Below are 22,006 nucleotides of genomic sequence, written 5' to 3' on the forward strand. Positions count from 1 at the left end.
ATATTTGTAATATATATTTATAAAAATATTTATATATAATTACGTACTTATAAAACTAATTAATACAACACAAATAACTAGATAATACTGAAAAACGCTTTCGTTGTAATATAATTGCAACATAATATCTTGTAGAAATTAAACATTTTGTCCTATTGACAAAAAGTGCAAGTTTCGCATTTCTAGAAAACGTGTGTCAACAGAAAAAAAATAATTTTCATCGATTAACTTTTCTGGTGTTTCTTCATCGGTACGAAAAAGAGAGAGAAAAAAAAAAAAGGGAAACGAAAGATGTTGCACCGCAATTTTTACGCAAAGGCACTCTGTACAGAAAGCAAGGACTTGGAAAAGTAGCGGCATTTGAAATTCAAACGTCGAAACGGGGGACGGCGCGATATCGAATTCGTGATTTTGTTTCGAAAAGTCGAAAGTGAAGGGAGGACCCGGCGGACCGGAATTCGACGAACTCCCGATACGCGTGTATATCGATGGTGAACATCGTTCATGGGTGACTTTCTTGCTCGTACACCTTCAATATGGTGGCTGGCTTGCTTCCAAACGGCCGCGACTACGAGAACGACGATGAAAATGAGATTCTCGGTTCAATGCCGGGAGTCGAGCAAGGATTATGTATCTTCTGTCGAAGGACCCTCAATCGGTCGAAAAAAAAATCCTTCCGTTAGCTATTTCTTCGACTTGATAATATGTTGACGAGTGACAATTCATTACCGACGTAATTACCACATATTGATTGAAAGAGGGACCGATTATCGTTAATACATCAGTATTTTCTTTATATCTTTATTATCTTATTTTTTATTAATATTTATTAACTTCACTAATTTTACTAACTTTAATATTTATTAACTTTGCATCTTGTATTATTATATTCGTAAATACTCTTTCACGTTGGCGTATTGTAGAATATATTTGACGATACATTACCTGAGATTAGACGAGTCATGATATCGTAATAAAAAAAAAAGTAACGTGGTTCGTGGCAGATGATGATATAATTGACAAGAAATACCTGTTCTGATAAAAGAGAATCAATGTCGTCAATTTTCGTGAATAACTTTTCTTCTTTTATTCAAAAATATCATTGAAATGAATTCATAATTGCATTGAAATGAATTCATAATTGCATTATAACGAGCTGGAATATTACAGTACAACAATCAGATGATTTTCACTTCGGTTACAAGTTCATATCTTTTTTTTTTTCTGTTTTTTTCTTCTAAATTTGTCAACCTCTGAGAAAAATTATACCTGAAAATGGCTAACCGTTGGAGTGTCAGAGGAATTGACTCGGAAAATTTGTGAAAAATTATATCACTGTTAAATATGCTAACGAAGATTCAGTTCGCTTTCTCGTTACTTTCTCGGTTCTCTGTATTTGCAACGAACGAGTCGGAAATCAAATCCAAATTACCTCGCGGAGCAATTTATGGCGCTTCTGACCCGTGTACGCGTATATGTATTTACCTTTTGCTTTTTTTCTCTCTCTCTTTCTTTTTTTTTTTTTTTTTTTTTATCGAGAAAATGCTTTGTTCGCGGGAGTTTCGGCGGTAGGGGGACAAAATCCCAGGGAGCAAAAAGTAGCGAAACGAGAGAGGAATATTCGCGCTGATCCGATCCGGGGTTTGTCGAAAAACGCGGGATCGTTTGAAGTTGAATCCTCTGAAAGGAATATCACCCTGTGTGTACTCGTGTACGCTGGGGTTTGCAGCGGACAGCTTTCGCGCCCTTGCGCCGTTATTGCATATTAAAATTAAAAAGTCACTGTTTAAATTTAAATTTCCCCGATTTTTCTGCGGTGTTTCAGCGTAACGCGCCCGCGCGTACGTGTATTTTCTTAGCTGTTTCGAAACATGCGCGCGATCCTACTCTTTTTCTTTTTATCGTATGTATGTATCGATGTGTATCGAGGGTTAGGCTTTTATACTTGCCACGAGCAGCAGAAAGCGTGAATGTCGCCAGGAAAAAAACTTCAAAGGTCGGGGTGAAATCTAGCTTGCACGGTGGCATGCAATTTCGCCAGGATCTAAATCGTTTTTGTGTATCGTTTGGAAGATCGAAAGAGAGAGAGAGAGAGAGAGAGAGAGAGAGAGAGAGAGAGAGAGAGAGAGGGAGAGAGTATTCTGACAAAACTCACCCAACACGGTGCCCACGTACGAATGCGACGAGTCGAAGTCGATGGGGCCATTCGTGCTCTCGAACGTCGCGTCCTTGCTGAATAGACCCTTGTCTCGAATCAAGCGTAACGTCCACTGTCTGCAAAAGCAACGAAGATTTATTGTTATATTGTAATATTTATATTTTGTTATTTATAATATTATATTATAATATTTATATTATGTTATTTATAATAATATATTATAATATTTATATTATGTTATTTATAATATGGTATTTATAATATTTATATTATGTTATTTATAATATTATATTATAATATTTATATTATGTTATTATAATATTATTTATATTATATTGTTATATTATAATATTTATATTATGTCATTGTAATATTATTTATATTAGGTTATTTATAATATTATATTGTTATATTATAATATAAAACATTTAAATTTTAAAACGTACGTACATACGTGTACGGCAATTCGCAGACCATGGATATTTATGCAAATTTATATTTTTAATATATAAAATATTTCAACACACCAAGTACATTTATAAGCTTAACAATGTGTTATGTGATTAAGACCATTTTTTACGTGGATCTTAAACATCTTCATATTTGAACGTTATGTGATCAAAATAGAATAAAACTCCGGATAGAGTAGAATCTCCCAATAGCAGAAGATTATTCTATTCTGATCATGTAACATTCGGATATTCGAAAAATATAGATTTCAGTTCAGTTAAGAGAAATTTCTTAGTTCAATTAAGAGAAATTTGGGAATTCAATTAAGAGAAATTTCTTCAGTTCAATTAAGAGAAGTTTCTTCAGTTTAATTAAGAGAAATTTGGGAGAAAAAATGTATAAAATATAAAATATATAAAATAACTATATATTATTATATATAATATATATATATATATATTAATTATATATTAATTTTATATATATAAAATATATAAAACATGATACTCCTTACAAAGAACTAAAGTCTCGTACAAAAAGAGAATCAAAATGAGCTAGACGAAGTGTCGCTCGTTTGCACATTGTCCCCAAAAGGGGGGGGAAACGACATCGTTCGTAAAAATCCATATTATATTAATCCTTTCTCCGGCCAATGCAATCAGGTTTTTACGCTCGAATGGCCGCACGCCGTCGTCTGCGCCAGACAAATCGCAGATGGGAAACCATCTTGCAAGAATGAATCGGACAATCAATGAAATATTTAAAATATCTCCCAACCAGACTCTGTTTGCCTTGGCTGTTCGTCGCCTGTCTCGACTAGCCAGGATTCGTTCGCTTCGACGGTTGATCGAAGCTTTTGTCGACGACCCAGGGTCAATGGTAACTGGTAGCCTCACGGTCGACGGCTAAGTCATCGGGAAATATCCAACAAGTCGTGGTGTCGTTGCACGAGTCGAGAAACGTTAGATTCGAAAACCCGTTGTGCTCTCGTGATTCAGCGATTCCTGGACGATGACGCGATCAGGCCTTCCCCGGTGCTTTCAACTCCTCCGAGCGGAGAAAGAGAGAGAGAGAGAGAGAGAGAGAGAGAGAGAGAGAGAGAGAGAATGCGCGTAGTCGAAGGACGAAGCAGAACGAGCCACGGGAACGATAAAAACAGCTAGCAACAAGGTGCTATGGTGATCAAGGATTTGATTGACAGCATTTGTGAACTTTAAAACTCTTAGGCGCATCTGCCATTGACTCGTTTCGAACGAATATCACGAGGGGCGATGGAATTTTAATTTTGTGATAAATTGTTCTCTTTCTCACTGATATTTATCGAGCAGAATTTGCTCGAATAGCGACAGGAAAAAAGAAAAGATGGGATTTTGTTAGCTTCTGGTACAGAGCGGATTCAAAGTCGTTAGAGAAAGCGATTTCGATAGTTTCGAGTTGAGTGCGATTATAACGTTACAAATGAGAGTGAGTATAATGCACTGTCGTTAAATAAAACGATATTTTACAGACAAATAATATTGAACTAATTTGTCACACTCTCCCAAACAATCCTCGCCGCAACAAGCACATGATTTTGTTGATCTTTCGATTTTAGTGGAATTAAACTGGGTTGAAACGAGTCTGAAAATATTGTATTGAAATCGCCAAGTATAGAAGTGGGTCCTCCATTAACATTCGGACATTAAATATTGACTTTTGTTATAATTTTGTATGATGAAGTTGCAGAATTTCAGCTCATTTTAAAGCTTGAAACCTCTACTTTCAAAATTCGTTCATTTTATTCTAATTGTAAGTTGGCGAAATGAAGATGCTTCTCTTCTTGAAAATTGCTATAAATTGTTGCAGTGTAAATTTTTTTTCACGACTATCTCGACGACCGAAGCCTCCCTTTTACAACGAATCCTCAAAATTTGCTGTATCTGATCTCTTTTCAGAAGACGAATATTACCATTTCTTAAATTTTCGTTTCATCTCTAATTTTCAGGGCTCGATAAAATCGTGAAAAAAGAAAATCATACAGTCGAGTTCTCAGCTGTCGTCCTAAAAGGGGAAGTCAATTTTCAAATCCACTGTAAATTCGATCATGAAAAAAAAAAAAAAAAATTGTTCAATGTTTCTACATACCATGACAATTTATAACTTCAATTTGTAATTTATAATTTTCGAAAAAAGGAAGGTATCTTCACTTGCTCGACTGCTACTTGATTTAAAAACATGTTGAAATAAAACGGACGACACATTTCGAAGATAGAGGCTTTAAAATGAACCAAATGATTTTTCTTTAGGAAATTATAACAGTTTAAATGTTTAATGTCTGAATATTAATTTAACTGTATCAACAAGTGGGCCATCTTTAACACTTTATTTCCCAGTAAATATCGTCTGCGTGCAGGTTCAGGCTAGTTTCTTTTATCAGTATAATCGTAGCGGTCGTCTCTCATCACGATGACTGACATTTCGTGAGTCGGTTCACAGGTTCGATCTTATAAATAGTCGGTTAAACGAGTGTTTAGTGTATTTGATATTGCTAACCATTGCTAACCAGAGTCTAGAAGAATAAGTAGAAGTGACTTTCGGAATAAGTGGAATATTAAATTTAGAAATGCGAGAGCATCGATGACTGGCGCGTGTGACATTGAAACACGGATTGACCAGGGATTGCGTACGGAATGCAGCGAGTGCACGCTGACATAATCCCGGATTCCGAGGGTAAATGGATTAGGCTTAATTAAATTCGCAGCGAGCCAGGATTATTCGGAACACGCGTACACCGATAAAATATTCGATTATTTCGTAACTGTCAGTCAAAGAGAGAGAGAGAGAGAGAGAGAGAGAGAGAGAGAGAGAGAAAGAGAGAGAGAGGAAAAAACACAAAAAAAGGAAAAGAAAAAAGAAAAGAAAAAAATTTTGTAAGGCTGATCGTCGAAACCGCGTCGAACGAAATATACGTTCCGACGATAGAAAGAGGCGCGGCGCAAGTTGCTGTGATTTTTCGTAAAATTATTCGTTAACGAGAAAAAGGCGAGTTCGTCTCGTCATTCTGCTGGACGTGAAAAAGGAACAAACACTGCATTTTCACGGTATATTCGCAAGGAAATTTCGTAACTTTGGAATTGAAGGAATTCAGGTAAAATCAACCAGGACTCGCCGAGAGAATTCTGGAAAGAATATAAAGTTTCTCGAGAAGAAAAGATCCAGATGGAGATATTTTATTTAATAGAATATTCAGATTTTCATTGAAATATGTATTCATGCGTGTATTCTCCGTGTGCGCGGTCCCCAAGACGTGGAATTAAATTTCGATCGATTAATTAAAAAAAAAAAAACACACGAGCGCTAATAATTATTTCAGACGCAAATATTCCATGTATGTCGATCCAGTGATAGAATCCGAGTTGAAGCCGCGGTTGGTATAAATAATGAAGAGGCCGCGAACAAAGGGCAGAGAAAAACGCAATTCCCATCGTCGTCGGCGCAAACAGATTTCGTTTGAAATTCACATTTCGCGATGTTCTACACGGCAAAGGAGGGAAAGGAGACACGAGGATCCTCTCTGCTCCTTTGTTTCGCGGGAAAGAATTTAATACGGCGCATTAGCATAAAGAAACGAGGTACGGAACGAGCCGGCATTACGCGAGGTATCAACAGAAGAGTAACAATTAGTCGCGGATCTTTGTACCTCTCTCGCCGCATCTGCTGCAATTATTTTCCTAACTCGATAGGCAAGTGTCTGTTCGCGAATAACGGTGAAGCTTGCTTCCTTCCCCCTTTCGACGAGATCGTCCTTTGTTTCCATGAAATTGGTCCCGTTAAGAAATTCATAAGGCAATCCGAGTGCGTGACTCGCGAAAAGAAAAAGAAGAAACCACGAGGTCGCCACAGCGATTTATCGTTGATGATCCGTTAGATTTTCTGGACGAGATTCTCAAGATTTGCTGGATTTCCCTTATCTAATGGTACTATTCTACTTTCTCTCGTCACTTGCATGAAATATTTTGAAATTTCATTAGCATTGTAATACACGAGACGACGATTGTCACGATTACATCGGTCTGGAATTCAATCTGGAAATGTACGTAGGAGTATTACAAGATATTCACTAAAAAACACACGATGAAATATTTATGACAGAAAGTGGCAAACGAAAGAGTTTACGTTTAATGTGCGTCGAATCGATAACTAATCGCAGAAGTGAATTTTTGCTTTGCAGTCAGAGTTCATTAATATTTACGAGAATTAAATAAATCTTCGAGCAACAATAAAAGATCATACAATACGATTATTAAAATTAAAATCCCAGTCCATTTACTGGAGGAGTGAAACAAACGCTTGACAAGTGTTGAAGATCCCACGACATTGATTGAACTTCTTAATAAAATCGTACAAGTTCCATAGGGTAAGAACGATTCAACCACTGCAAAGAATAATACATGTAACGTACGTGCATTATCGATTAAATAGGTGTTACATGAAAGTATTATGTAATGTACACACGACGTGCCTTTAAGACGATGCGAACGAACTTGTTACACAACCTGCTATATTCACGAAAGATTTAAGAGACATTTAGAAGTGGTCGAAGTGCGATGATCGTGTTGTATATGAGAAAGCCGCGAAAAACCGATATCGCCGATTTATAACGCCAACTTATCTACATTCTCTAGACGTACGGACGCTCTGACGTATCTCGCGCTTATCTACGCTCAGACACTTGAAAGGTGACTTTCCACGAGAGAGTATAGCCATTGGTAATCTCTCTCTCTCTCTCTCTCTCTCTCTCTTTCTCTCAAAGTAACACGCTGGATTTCTCACAAACTCTTTTTAGAACGTCGGACGACGTTCTCGTCCTGAATCCCCTGTAACGAATCCAATAACACGCCCGTCCGCGAATCCGATTTTCACCCGACGAAACGAGGAATCTAATAACGCCGCTTTTGTTTATTTATTTACTCGTCCGTCCCGCTAATAAGCATCAAACGTTAAAGGATGAAGTTTCCTTTTTGACGTACGTACGCGCTCGGTAGCGAGCATCTTCGAGCGATGAATCGTGGCGGAAGTATCGGCGACTCGAAAAACAGAGCGAAATCAGGTTTCTCGAATCTGGTTATTCAGCGGTGATATATTTTTTTTTTTTTTTTTTTTTTTGAGTCAAGAGCTGTGCAATTTTTCTGGCAATCGATCAAATTCGATCGTGTTGCGATTTTTGTATTTATCGTGAGAACAATCTGTCTCGCTGGTGACGTGCATGCCTGCGATTGATACAAATAGTTTCGACAAATAGTGACACATATCGTGTATATTTTGACAGTTTTATAGCTGGATGTTTAGTAAGTTTAAAAAAAAAGAAAAAGAGAGTTTCTATTATAACCTGTATTTCCAGTTTTTAAAATTACTTTAACTCTCTTGTTCTCTTTACTTTTTCTCACGTTTTTTTTTTTTTCTTTTTTGGAATTCTTTATTCATGAGTAGTGTGGGATATGCAAAAAAAATAGTGATAGCTTCTTGTGAATAATACAAAAAGATATAACTGAATATATACCGAATGTTAAAACCAAATGTACATTTTAATAATAGAGACCTCTGTACTTGGGTTAGTTTTGCTTTTTCTTTGCTACATCTCGCCTAATCTCTGTAAAAGCAAGGGACCATGTCAGAAACGGAAGGGGGAGGAAGACATGTCGGAGATAATCCATCTTGTAAGCTTGAAAGTACGGCAAATAATAATTTCCTGTTCCAGAGTTTCGCGAGAAGAGGAAGAAACGTGGAGAACGAGAGAAATATATTATAGTCGGCAGTTTCGATTAACAATGAACGCAGTTTGGTAGATATGTCAAAGATGGAGGCTCTATTAATTAGAATGTACATATTTAACACAAAGGAAAACTTGAATCGAGAAGAACCTAGTTAAACTTACGAATTTTGGCATCACGAATTAACAGAATTACTGTTGGTGCAAAATAGATTAAAATGGCTGCATTCATCGTTAAAAATAAATATTCATTCCTTCGTTTAAACGTCTAATTCTTACTTGGTCCGAAACAACACCGTTAATTCAACTATTACATAGTTATTTGCGTAATTGCCTTCATATTTAATATATATTTTCACATCGGGCCTAAAGTTCCCGAATACGGGAACTTTCTATTTCTTCATTTTCTCTCGATTATTAAACTGCAGACTTTTATGCAAATAACCCTCATAAATACAGCCGAAGAAGCAGAACTTATGGAAATTTGTTTCATCCATCGAACGAATGCGTTCTACATATATTTTCGCAAAGATTTAAATTGCATGAACGTCTAATTATCACGTTATATCGTTATTGGATCGCGGAAACATTTATTCGCACTTGTTTCTTTTAGAGAATTTCAGGTTTTCGATCAGGTTTTACTGTACGCGTGTACTATTTTCTGTCGACTCAAGGGCACATATATTCGAGAAACGACGCCGATGACTCTCTCTTCATCGCAAATGGGAACAGCAACGAAGCTGCAACGTCTACGCGGCAATATTTTTCTTTTCTTTTCTTTTTTTTTTTTTCGAAAGGTTGCACACCTTTCTCTCTTTCGGTCATTAGACGCCTCCGTGTACACGACACGCGTTGGTTGAATTCAACCTGTGCCCACGTGCTAGGAAACTGGATCTCACCTCCGTCCGCGGCGGTTATATTCGGAAGACTATAGCGCGTAAGGAATGCGACTGTTCTGCGGTTCTTCGAGAATTTCGCTTGCAAATCAATTTTCCCTTGGATTTATCAACCTTTGGAAGATCGAAATTTCTTTTGAAACTACTGGAAATTCTTGCAGATCCTTGGAAATCCTTCAAGCTCCGCGTTACTTTTTATAAAAGAATCGTCGATCCTCTAAAAATTAAGAAACAATCCACATTCCCGCATAGCCCGACGAAAATGTAGGGCAAGTAAAAATTTTGTGAATTCCTAACACATCTCGAGGAATGCAGGCAAATATGCGCGATCGAATATTTTATTGGCTCGGGTAATCAATGCATTAGCATAGTATCGAAGATACACGTATAGTCTGTTGAATGAAAAATTGCTCGAATTTTTCGAACGCCAGCACTCTCGAGGAAATTTGTACATCGCCGTTCATAAATATTAGGACCGATTATTTCAAATAATTGACCCCGACATTCTAGAGGAGAGATCATTTCCATTTTAAATATCTGACAGAATGTATAAATAGTAAAAATCGCACGTTGAATACTATTAATTGTACATTAACTTTCGGATTGAAATCTGATTGAATGGAATATCCTACATTTAAAACTGGCTTGTGTAATCGTTTGATACATGCAATTAAATATCGGAGTATTAATAGTAAAATACCTAATCTAAATGTAATTGAGAATCCAATAAAATTGATTAAAATATATATATGAGCGGAGCATTTAATTCGAATGTATTAACGAAATTTTGATTAGGATCTTGAACGTACACGATCTTTAGAGTGTAACGTTTCAAACGAGGCAATAATAATTCTAAAAGGTTGATAATTTATCAAATTTGTTTCAAAATTATCCGTCAATATTCTAATAACCGGCTCATAAATTAAACTAATCAGCTTGTTATTATTATACAAAAGAATTGGTCGACATCAGTGATTTGTGACTCGTAATATTAATAATATTATAAGTGGAACGTAAATTTATCTTTCTTGAATAAAAAGATGACACAAAGAATCCATTTTAAATTAGGATGAATTAAAAAAAAAAAACAGTGCTTGTAATCGATATCAGGGAATATCGATTTAGTTTCTGAGAAGGAGAAAACCAACCCGATTGTGTCTTCGTAAATTTTGAAATTCAGAAACCTGTCAATTGATTACACGTTCAAAAATCAAAATTGTCTCTTCATCGCAGATGTTTCTTCCGTTCTCTTGCATAATTATATTAATTAAAATCTAATTAAAGACATTAAATTACACCTTTGGTATCTACGAAACTTCGTCAACTTGTCAGCTATAAGCATTGAAATTCTTTTCCTCTGCTTGATCAATCAGAAAACCAACGGAAATACATCTTTCTCGTATTCTCAACATTCATACAGAGAATCGATGAACTCAACAGCGGAGCCAATTATGAACAGTTACATACCCGGAGAGACACGCAACGACTATATAACGAAACCTATGTACATACACAGGTGTGTACGGTAGAATTGTTCAAAAATAAAATGGTGGAACTCGACTTGCTCGCGACAAAGGGGCGAAGAAAACGCGGCAATAAACTGGCAAGGCAGATCGTTCTGGCTCGCGGTAAGTTTTAAACCGTCCTCGTCGATACTGTATGTACGTACGTACATACATAGCGTACGTATAAAAGACGCGTGGCGTCTGAGGAATACGAAGCCTACACTCTTGTGCACACCCGGCTCCTTCGCCACCCTCCGACGCGGCACATTATCTTGCCAGTTTGTACCAGGTGCAGCAGGGCGGAAACACGGCGGGTCGCGAAGGGGTTGGAAAGAAAAAGAGGAGGTACGCTTGGTACGACACGTAGGGTTAGGAGCGGGTGGATAAGGGGGGAGGTCCACCTACCCGCTCTGCTTTACATTTTATTGCTTGCCGTGAATTCGACCGATTTACATAAAGAGACGAACGCCCCCCCCCTCCCCCCTTCTCCCCCTGTCGCTCGGTTATTCACTCGGTGCCAGGAAAATCGCGAGACATACATACACAGAGTGGAGGAGAGAGACGCCTTTCAACAGCGAGCGATTTGCCCGATCTCTTGTCTCTTCCGTTGTTCCGTCGTCGTCGGGGTTCGCGCGAAATTTTCGCGAGGGGGTGGGGGTGGGGGGAGCGAGCGAAGTTAGGAGAGAGAGAGAGAGAGAGAGTTTGTCGTTGGTATCGTGGACAAAGTGCTCGACGAATCTCCCCCGGCACGCAGACTATGCGAAACTTGAACGTGACGTGACGTGGCCGATAGAGAGAAAGGGGGTGGAGAGAGAGAGAGAGAGAGAGAGGGGCGCGTGGATGGGTGGAGCCCCTGAAAACGGGGATCGAATTCATGACGAAAGGCAATTTCGTTTCTGGCCGTCGTTCGGCGACTGAAATTTAATTAACCGACGGACACAACCTGGCCGATTTTCGCTGGGAATCGAGCGAACATCAAAGCTCCAGGGTCGTCTCTCTCTCTCTCTCTCTCTCTCTCTCTCTCTCTCTCTCTTTCTTTTTCACTCCGCCCGCCGTTCTCCACCGACGTAAATAGATCCCAGTAATTGCTATTAAGCGATCGACGAGCCGGTAATTGCTCTTTTCGGCCGCGGGATAAGAAATTATTCAACGGAAACTGGTTAAGCTGGTTTACCGGGGGAAAACGCGGGACGGACGATCGCGGGATTTTGGAATATACTCGACAAACGTTTCGATGCAACGTGGAAAGGGTAAAAGAGTATCTTAAATTTCTATTTAGTTGGTTCTTTTTGTATCATCCAGTGACATTGTTACGACTTTTCCCGGGTGCGATTACGAGTCTTTAAAGAGGAGGCTTTGTCCGATCGATGAGGTCTTAATCTACTGTGTCATTAGTCTGGCTCACGGAAGTGTTCGAACGCTTGCAGAAATACGTTTTTCGCAAATATATTTTAATTGTTTCGTACGAAAGGTATTGAAAATTTATATATATATTATCGTGATTACATCGACGAAGGTTAAAACAAATCTGAAAATATATGCTATATGAGAGAATATTGCGTAGATAATGTACAAGAGAAAAAAACGTGAAGTCCATCTTTGTTGGTTCGGTAATTTTCCACAAAATTGAAAATCATGAATGATCACGAATGTGCAGGAAAACGACGAAAATTGGGAGACGAAAGGAAGATGTAGCATTTCCAACGAAATTAACTAAAATTAATTAACGACGTTGCTGAGTTTTCAAATTGCCTCGTAATACGAAGGACAATTGAAATAACAGGATATTTAGCGCGAGTGTATATTTCAATCACAAACGCGTTTAAACAGTCAATTATCCATTATATTAACCCTTATCGCTCCAACCGGCCGTAATACTGTCAAATGCAAGCTACGTTCTATTTCAACCGGCACTATTGCCGGAGTGATAAGGGCTAATAAACCTCAATATGCAGCGGAATCACCTTTAACGTTCCATGTATTTAAGAGTGTGCTCATGCTGCACGTACGCATAAAATAATATAAAAAAAAGGAACATACGCACATATGGCTTATAACTTTTATCTATATGCGTTTTCAAATTTGTTTCAACTTTTTATATCTTCGCAAACCTTAAATAGAAATTTGTTTCATCCGCTAATATATTACGAGAGATCGTCTCCATTAATATTAATAAATATAGTATTAATACTACATATAAACATATAATACTATAAATAAATATTATAAATAAACTATTATATATTATATTTATTTATATTATAATATTATACTAAACTATTATATTATAAATATATCATAAACTATAATAATATATTATATCATAATAAACTATTATATTATAAATATATTATAAACTATAATAATACATTATAATATTATGATAAACTGCAAATTATAATAATTTATTGTGATAAATATTCTGTCTCAAACATTGAACTCGACTCACGATTATGCCCGTCCCATCATTCCGACCAATGAATTGAAAAAAAAAAAAAACACGCAGACGCAGCAACGTAACGCGATTTCAATGTAATCAGAAGCATTGATAACGTGATTACGTGTTAACGACTTTTTAATTGTCGGCGGGAAAATTCGCGGACCATTCTCCGACGTAGCATAAAAGAAGCGATTATAAATTGTTCCGAAGCACCTGTCCTCGGGACGGTTACGCGGTGGAAATTTATATTGTCCGGCCCGTGTAATTAATTTCATTTAAGGGAAATTCAGGAAAGCAAATATAACGTAATTTCGCGGAAACAAAGGGAATTCTATTATCTTGGCGGTGTGTATCGCTTCCAAATGTCAGGACAGCTTTGTTCCCCGGTTTGATATAGTGCCAAGTATCCCAAGTAACTCTGTTAATCTACCCTTTTGCGTTCGCGCAACGCGTACGCGATTCTACACGAACTTGACCTTAATCGATTCTAAGTCTATCGACCTGGCCAGACGATACTCTAAGAACGTCGATGACATTACTTGCTTAGCACTTTTGATGTACGACTAAGATCTCAATTTGTCAAAGACACGCGTCATCGTTAAATACGTGGACACACCTGGATCTTTTGTACTGTATATGTACAGGTTGAAAGGAATATTCATGTTTATCTATTATAAATAAATTCTTCACACCTTCGATCTGAAAATATATAAAAAATATATAAAAAAGCTGCAAAGTTGATCTTGATCTTGAATTTCAAGGTCAAAATTTCTTTTTCTCTTTTGCATTGTGTTCTTGTATCGCGAAGGAACCTGATTGTTCTTTTGAAAAATGGCAGAGAAGTTTTTTAATCGTTTAACACCGCAGATGCGTGCGTTCTAACAGCGACTTTATGGTCCTGGACGCGTGGACGTTTATATTTCGAATAATGTTAATAGTTAGTTTTATCGTTTAATTATTTAGACTCACACTGATGTTACAACTATGATAGATCAAAGATTAGTGAAACCTAATGCGAAAATAATGTAAAATAGACATCCGCGCATAAAGTCGTTGTTAGTACGCACGCGTCCGTAATGATTAAGAAACTTTTTTTGCCATTTGTCAAGAGAACTTAGATTAGGTTAGGTTCTTTGGAAAAGTTTTTGGAACACAATGTAAAGGAAAGAAAAAGAAAATTTTTGAAATTTAAGATATATTTCCATCAAATCGAAAGTGTAGAATTCACCTGTGAGCAAACTTTTCTATTCACCCTGTATAATTAAATTAATAGTGACTAATATATTAGTCAAACTTTACGAGTCATAAATTATCAGCGCTAATAAATCTTATATACAGGATGTTCCATATGAAGTTATTCACGCAATTTTCTCTACAAACGAATAATTTAAGAGAACGTGCCTGTGGTAATGAATCAAACAAGATTTTACAAACAACAATTTCATAGATTGACGCACTCGTACAGTTTAAACAATGTAAACGTACATATATCCGAATTGTTTTCGTAAAGAGACAAGATTTACGAGTCGTGGAACGAGTTACTCAATTTCTCCTCGATTGAATAAATCTTGCACAATCTCGGACGTTTCTTTATAGACAGTTTAGTTATAAAGCGAGAATACTGTTACTCGCACATAGTTTATAAGGCGAGGATTTCGAGGAATTCTTGACACCGTTATATTGTCCGATCCAGAGAGGAAATTCCGAACATTTAGTAAAATATACCAGGGCATAAGGTATGTACATACATATATGACACGACGCCCGACTACGGAGCATATGAAAGGAATATGAGCCACAATGAAGATCGACGGAAACACGAATTATTAACACGTGCGCGTACAAACATCTCAGTAATTAATAAAACTCTATTAAAATTTTCGCATGTGCCTCAATTTCACCAAAAACCAAAAAAGAGAGAGAGAGAGAAACACTAAAACATCGAAGTACTCTGCACTTTTGCTCGTAAAACAGATATACATCTGTACGTACATCTAGTTTCCAAGCGAGAAAGCAAGGCACATCCCTCCTCTCCTCTTTGCCGCCCCGCTGTGTACGTCGTAGTTGTAACGAAGTAATCTCGCTTTAAGTGCTAAAAAATTCGTAACGAGATGAAAACTCACCAGTTGGCAAACCGGGATGTTTAAGCGTATGGCAGCGGTAAGCAAAACTCGGCAGATACATACATACATACATACATACATAGAGGCGGTGAAAGAAAGGAGGAGAGCGGCCGCGGCTGGCACGGTAATTCGTTAAAGAATCCTTTAATGTCGTGTTCGTTTCGCGTTTGCAATTTCCCTGGGAAAAATGTGCCGTGACCTGGCGCGCTAGTTACTTTTACTTCGAGGACGAGACGCAAAGAGAGGGGCGGGGAGAAAGAGGAAAAAAAGAGAGAGAAAGAGAGAGAGAACTCACTTGTCGAGCGCTTTCAGCTGCAGCAGCAAAGGTTGATTGTCGACCACGTCGGGGACATCGCGACGCATCCGGTTACGATGCAGTCTCAAGGCCGCGGTATCATAGGAGGCCACCTCGTAATAGCCGATGTAAGAGCCGTGCGTGATACCTGAAAGAAATCGAGGCATCGAACATCCTCCTTCCATTAGCTGCTTCGTGACTGTCGAAAAATAGAAGGAAAAGTGGAGACGAGAGACGAAGAGATTATTGCATAGAACATTGGTCTTTCATTGCTTTATAATTGTACTGTCAATGTTTATTCGTTTATCGGGGCACATTTGAATTTTCGACAAATATACAAAAATCTCACATGTCAGTAGCAATTGAACTGTGACTTTGTAATTCCGCAGGTGAAATTATCTACCAACGAAGAAACATCTCGCAGTGGAATATTTGTGTCTGTGAAAGAAGCGAACAAAAACAGGAAAGGATAGAGAAAGAAGTTTCACGGAGAGCGAAAGAACTACTACGTAGAATGTACAATGTAGCGATTACTCTAGCTACTTTGTAATTAAATTCTGAATTTTTATTCATCTGAGGGAGATTTGAAGTTGAAAAAATATGGAGGGCGTAACATGTCAAAGTATGGCACCCGTTGGAAATGTAACAATTAGCGACTTTGTAATTTAGTAAGTGGAACAATAAAATTATCAACCAACGAAGAAATATCTCGCAGTGGAATATTTGTAACTGTCAAAGAAGCGAAGGGAACAGGAAAGAAAGAAGCGGCGAGGTTTTGCAACGCGAAAAAATTACTACGTAAAATGAACGTACAATGTGGCGATTATTCTCTTGCAATTAAACTCTGAATTTTTATTCGTTTATGAGAAATTTGGAGCTGGGACGCAGCAAATCAGAGTATATTTGTTAAAATGCAGTGATCAGTAACTTTGTAATTTTGTAAGTAGGAAAACTATCTATTTTCATAGTTTCATTTCTTCAATTGTGTTCGGAAAATCATGCATAAATATTGGATTGACCAAAAAGTAATTGGGTCTTTTTTCTAGTAAATAGACACACGTGTATATCTCGATATGGAGATTTACTCCATTAAATAAATATACTGCGAGATTTAACAAGAAACTATAACAAAAATCGTTTATTTTAATTTTTATGACGATCGTTAACTTTGGTTGATTCTCAACAACTGAGACTACAATATTTTCCGCTATTTTATTTTCTCCTTTCCTCACTTGTAATCAACGTGGGCGCTGTTAAACTCGTTTTAAAAATACGCGCGCCGTCACACTGAAGTGTAACTAACTTCATTTATCGTGCAATCCTGATATCTGATTGTTCAAGCTTGTCTTAGAAGAAAAAAAATGCACAATCTTGTTAACAATTGTTTATTTGTTTCAAGATCAGAAAGGAACATTTCGAAAAGGAAAGAAATTCTGTGTGCAAGTTCATAAAAGGATTATCTAATTCTATACGGTGTAGAGGTTTTAAAACTGTGTCCTTAAAATTGGCTTGCTAAATTTCATTGCTGATGAAGACATTCAGTCGTTCTTGGAACTGTTTTGTGTCGAAGGAAAAAAAAAAAATAAGAACGCGGAATTATGAAATTGTCAAAAGAAAGATTGAACAAAATGGTCGATTTTAATAAAGTTTTTATTTGTCACGAACGATTCGCCTTTTCATTATTTACAGAATAAAACGCAGTTACTTTTTGGCCAATCTAATATAAATTATATTGTAATTCAAAAAAAGAAAAGAGGAAAGATGAAAGGCGGTTTTGCGATGCAGAAGAATTACTGAAATCACAGCGCAACGATTCGTTGCGTTCTAAACTCAAGTATCGTGCTTTACGATTGCGTTGTAAAGTACTGGATTGCGTAGAATGTTTCATTAACCGATCTCTCGGCCTTTTAACCGAACTGACGGAGAGAAATCACTCGGGGAATCTTGCAAAATCTTTCGAAAACTTGCGAACCTGGATTTTCGCTATCGCGAAAAGGATATAAGGAGTACGGTGAGAATTTCGTCAAAGTTGTTTTCACGAACGTGAGATGCTTTGGTCCGTGAGAGAGGAACAGAGATCGCGCTTCTTTCTCGACTGATCGTGAGCCAATCTCGCAAATTAGCGCACGGTGTAAAGATAAATCATCAGCTTTCATTATCCTCTTCGTCGATTCCAGGAGATGAGATCTCGTGATCGAGCGAGGACAACAAGTGACATTTTCCCATTTTTTTTTTGACACGTGAGTACCTCGTACGATTGTACAAAATTATCGTAGTAATTCTAACAATTGACAGTGAAAACAACTTTTAAAAATAGTTATTAAATTACGTAAATTGTTGCGGCGATATTTCTGAACATTATTACGTCACAGTTTGCAATTTATCTCGCATCAAAATGTTCCTCTCTCATCCTAAAGCAGACACCGAAACAAAAAAAAAAAAAAAAAGAAAAAAATCTCCGCATGATGGAAGAATAGTGCAACGAGGGAGGGAGAGAAAAAAAAAATGTTTCTCTCCCGCGCGCCGGTTAACCTATGTCGGAAAGTTATATCAGGGTCGCGTCATCGAGAGATGAGACAGGATCGAGAGAAAGAAATAGGGAGTGTACTCGTAATCAGAGTGGCACGTGATCGTGGAGTTTTCCATTGTTCGTTCGGCAAGTACCGATCAAGAACAAAGGCGACACTCGGTGGGAACGCGATGGCAGAGCCGGTTCAAAGCGTTGCTCGCGTAGAGCCGAGCGCAACGAGCATATATAGTTGAACGACACCTCGTGGCGTTCTCCAAGCCACGTCGTACGGCTTACAGCTTACGCAACACCCTCCAATAATCTAATTACCGTGGCTCGTTATCGATGCGCGTTGGCTCACGGCGAGTTACAAGTACGTCGCGACCACCCCCTATACCGGACACACTTTCTATCGGATTTTCCATCGAGAATCGATACAGCCCGCGGCTCGATCGCTGGACGTTCCCGCGTGCTTCCCATTGCTCGTTACGTTACGTTACGTTACGTTACGTTACGTTACGTTACGTTATCAGGGCAAGATAGCGATTTGCGACAGTAGAAACCGAACGTGATCCTCCCCCTCTCTTTGGCATTACCTTCGTCGATGGCGATTCCATGTTACGCGAGAATGCTATATGGGACATTCTATGATACTAGTTGCGCAAAGTGCTCCTTCCTAATAGCACAGCTATATATGGCTATATGGCCTGAGGGCTGATAGCTTTAATTACGACCCGGTTGTTTAAAAGGCCCTGCGCGCTAATTTCTATCCGCAAGTATATATATAGCTGCGAAAAACACGGAAAGAGACGCGTCGAGAGACGTTCGATTGAAGATCGCGTCCGCGGTACCGGCGATTCTCTCGTCAAAGAGTTGTTAATGAACTGGGAAATTCGATGAAAGCCATTTGGGGCCGGAATAGAGCATGACTCACCTCGGTGCGGTGGCACGGGACGAAGAGGCGAGGCAACGGCGATGATTAGAAGGCAACCGAACACCAGGAAGAAAATCAAGGGTGCTCCGATTCGAGGATAATGACGATGATGACGGCAACGACGACGATGACGACGTCCTTCCTCCGATCCGAAGGGAGACGACATCGCGGCCCTCTGGGCCCCGTTCTGCCCTCCTCTGTCCTTGCCCTCGTCCACCTCTCTTTTCTCTTCCTTCGCTTCTTCCTCCTCCTCTTCTTCTTCCTCCTCCTCCTCCGCCTCCTCTTCCCCTCCTTCGCCGACGGCCAGGGCCGTAGCGCGCATCGGCTCGACGTTCTCCGGCCCAGCAATAACTAATGGCGCTATCTGCCTTTCGTCGAACAACCGACCACCGCGCTTTGCGAGTCACCCGCCAGACTCATCTCTCTTCCTCTCTCGTCCACTATCTCCTTCCCACTTTCGATCTTCCTTCTCCTCCTCCTCCTCCTCCTCCTCCTCCTCCTCCTCTTCTTCTTCTTCTTCCTCTTCCTCCTCTTCCAGCGAACGTGCTTCCGCCACGTCCTCTTTCTCTTCTTTCTCCTCCGTCGGTCGCTCAACCTTTCGACCCTCCTCCCACACTTTCAGCCTTTCCCAACCCTCCCGCCCCAAGCCCCGACTCCTGGCTGCTACCTTCGTCGATCGGCAGCTCCTCTTCGTCCTCACCGACCGATCGATCCTACTCCTGAAAAAGGAAGAGAAAAAACCGGGGGGAAAAAAAAGAAAGAGAAAAACCCGTCCAGGGAACGGGATTAATTTTTCGAATAGGCTCCTGCGCCAGACAACGTTTGATCCTTTTTGCGGATCTCGCGTTGTTCGGATTTTCTCGTCGCGGTTGCGTCACCGGTTCAAAGGACCGCCGATAGGATCGTCCTCTCTTTGTTCCGAAACCTTTGTGTGTGTATGTGTGTGTGTGTGTGTGTGTGTACGATGGGACATGCACGTGAAACGAATGAAAAGGCTGACACGTCTTCGCGTTGAGACTCCTCGTTGGTTCTGATCGACGAAGAATCTGACAGGATCGCGGATATCAACGCCCGCAAGTTGAAGCTAATTTCAATGACGTTGTACATTTGGGATTTGGGGTTAAACGATCGGATGTCGTGGACGAGCCTGCGACCGGTCGGATGGAACCGTAGAAATCGACAGCGTGTCACGCGAGAACATCGCGGTGCAAAACAGATAAGGAAGGCGATTCTTTAAACGCCTCCTTAAGAAGTTGTTGCTGAAAAATCTCCTCGCGGGAAGCGTGTGTATGTGTGAGTGTGTTTGTGTGCAGCCCGGTAACCGGGAGACGCGATGGCCAACTTGCGCGATAAATCATCGTCAACGTTCGCCAGGCTCGTTCGCTACAACGTTCTTAGACCTTGTATCTCCATTAGTTTCGCGAACAACCTAGTCGATGAATACGAATATTTCAGCCGGCGATCATCGAATCTTTTTTCACCGATACCTCTCGAAGGCAACTCTTTGTAAAACTGTACAGAGTGTCTCGTAACTCGAAGGTAACTTCTTGGAAATCTGGCTCTATTCTATTTACAATGATCAACTTCGCTTTTCCTTTTCACAATTTTCCATTTTCTGTCAATTCCCAAAAAAACTTTATACATTGCGTAAAATACAACGTAAACAATGGTGAATTTTGACAGAAGTTTTAAACAGGTACCATTTGTCAGTGGAATCATAAAATAATTTAAGAATTTAAAGAGAACGCTGAAGAATCAAACGATCGTAATTGAAAAGTGCAGAGTAGTTGCTAAAAAATCACTCGTACCTACATTTACATTCCGTGTGTCGTATTTTCTCGATCTCATAACGATCTAGAGTCTATTCCGCGTGGCAATAACGATACGGAGCAGTTATTCAAAGAACCTCCAGCTAGCTATCCTCCTGCGATGGACACAGAGGACCCGAAATTTTGGTCAAAGCGCGACGATTTCGAAGTCTTGGAAAGGTATACGATATTTGCGGGAGTTTTCCATGCGTGGTAATGGCGTTAGGCGAAACGTTTGGCAGCCGATTCGACGACGACACAACCGCACTGCAAAATCGTCTCTGTCCAGCCGGTTGTCGCGGTAAACTTCCGCGCGAGCCATGGGAAAACGATATCACGGCCAGAGTATAGTCATGGTTCACCCGTTCATGTCCAACGTGTTGATTTTTGCTTTCTCTCTTTCTCTCTCTCTCACTCTCTCTTTTATGTTTCTAACGTCGCGATAACTATTGAATTTGCAACCGTTTCTCTCCGCGCTGAACCTTGCTTTCTTTCGTTCTATTAACATTGGATTAACTGATTTATATATCGTATACAATATTATAAACAATTATAGTGTCATAAACATAAAGTAGGAATTTCAAGACTTGTTAAATCTTTCTATCAATCTGATCAACATTAGAACTATCGACGATCAAAGCGTAAAAATTTATATGAAAAAAAAGCAATATTATTCAAAATAAAATTGTTCAAGTACTAAAAATACAACAGTATGTAATATTTATTTATAAAGATATTTATTTACTCCAAGATTCTGTCATTTCTCTGTGCTTCGAATCTCTTTAAATGCAAATATAGGTCTTTCACGTTCGATTTCCCAATGGGTTAGCGTTTAGTAGTCTTGAAGGAATCGAGAGAAATTTTTTCCACGCAACGTTCGAAATTAAAATTATCACAATTCTTTTCGATTACGCGCTTGAAATAATAATTTTTGTCCGTTCGGAAAAGGAAGACACTAGAACCTTTCGTTTTTGATACTGCTACGGTTAACGTTCCGAAATGAGTAACTCCTTTTTCTCTTTTTTTTTTTTTCATTTTCACCCTCATCTTCCTCGCAGACGAGCGCCGTTCGTCTACGTGAATCTTTAAGGCGCAACTAGGCTGAAACACGCGTTGAAAAATAGAACGGAGAAACTAGA

At 38.9% G+C, this 22,006-nt stretch overlaps 1 protein-coding gene across 5 annotated transcripts in view; it reads right to left on the reverse strand.

Moving 5' to 3' along the window:
* LOC122536336 (disintegrin and metalloproteinase domain-containing protein 10-like) overlaps positions 1 to 22,006 on the reverse strand; it is a 72,945-nt gene that overhangs the window by 37,444 nt on the left and 13,495 nt on the right. For 2 of the 5 annotated variants that reach the window (XM_043668633.1, XM_043668637.1), the window contains exons 2-4: positions 19,060 to 19,778; positions 15,617 to 15,764; positions 2,156 to 2,274 (exon numbers count right to left, since the gene is read on the reverse strand). In XM_043668633.1, the coding sequence (XP_043524568.1) occupies positions 2,156 to 2,274; positions 15,617 to 15,764; positions 19,060 to 19,381 (589 nt within the window). In that variant the 5' untranslated portion in view covers positions 19,382 to 19,778. Of the gene's footprint in view, positions 1 to 2,155; positions 2,275 to 15,616; positions 15,765 to 19,059; positions 19,779 to 20,877; positions 21,295 to 22,006 lie in introns of those variants that run through there. The other 3 variants (XM_043668634.1, XM_043668635.1, XM_043668636.1) reach the window with 3 other exon arrangements.

This window comes from Frieseomelitta varia, unplaced genomic scaffold, assembly GCF_011392965.1.
Source record: "Frieseomelitta varia isolate USP_RPSP 00005682 unplaced genomic scaffold, Fvar_1.2 scaffold_822, whole genome shotgun sequence".
In the NCBI taxonomy this organism is placed as follows: domain Eukaryota; kingdom Metazoa; phylum Arthropoda; class Insecta; order Hymenoptera; family Apidae; genus Frieseomelitta; species Frieseomelitta varia.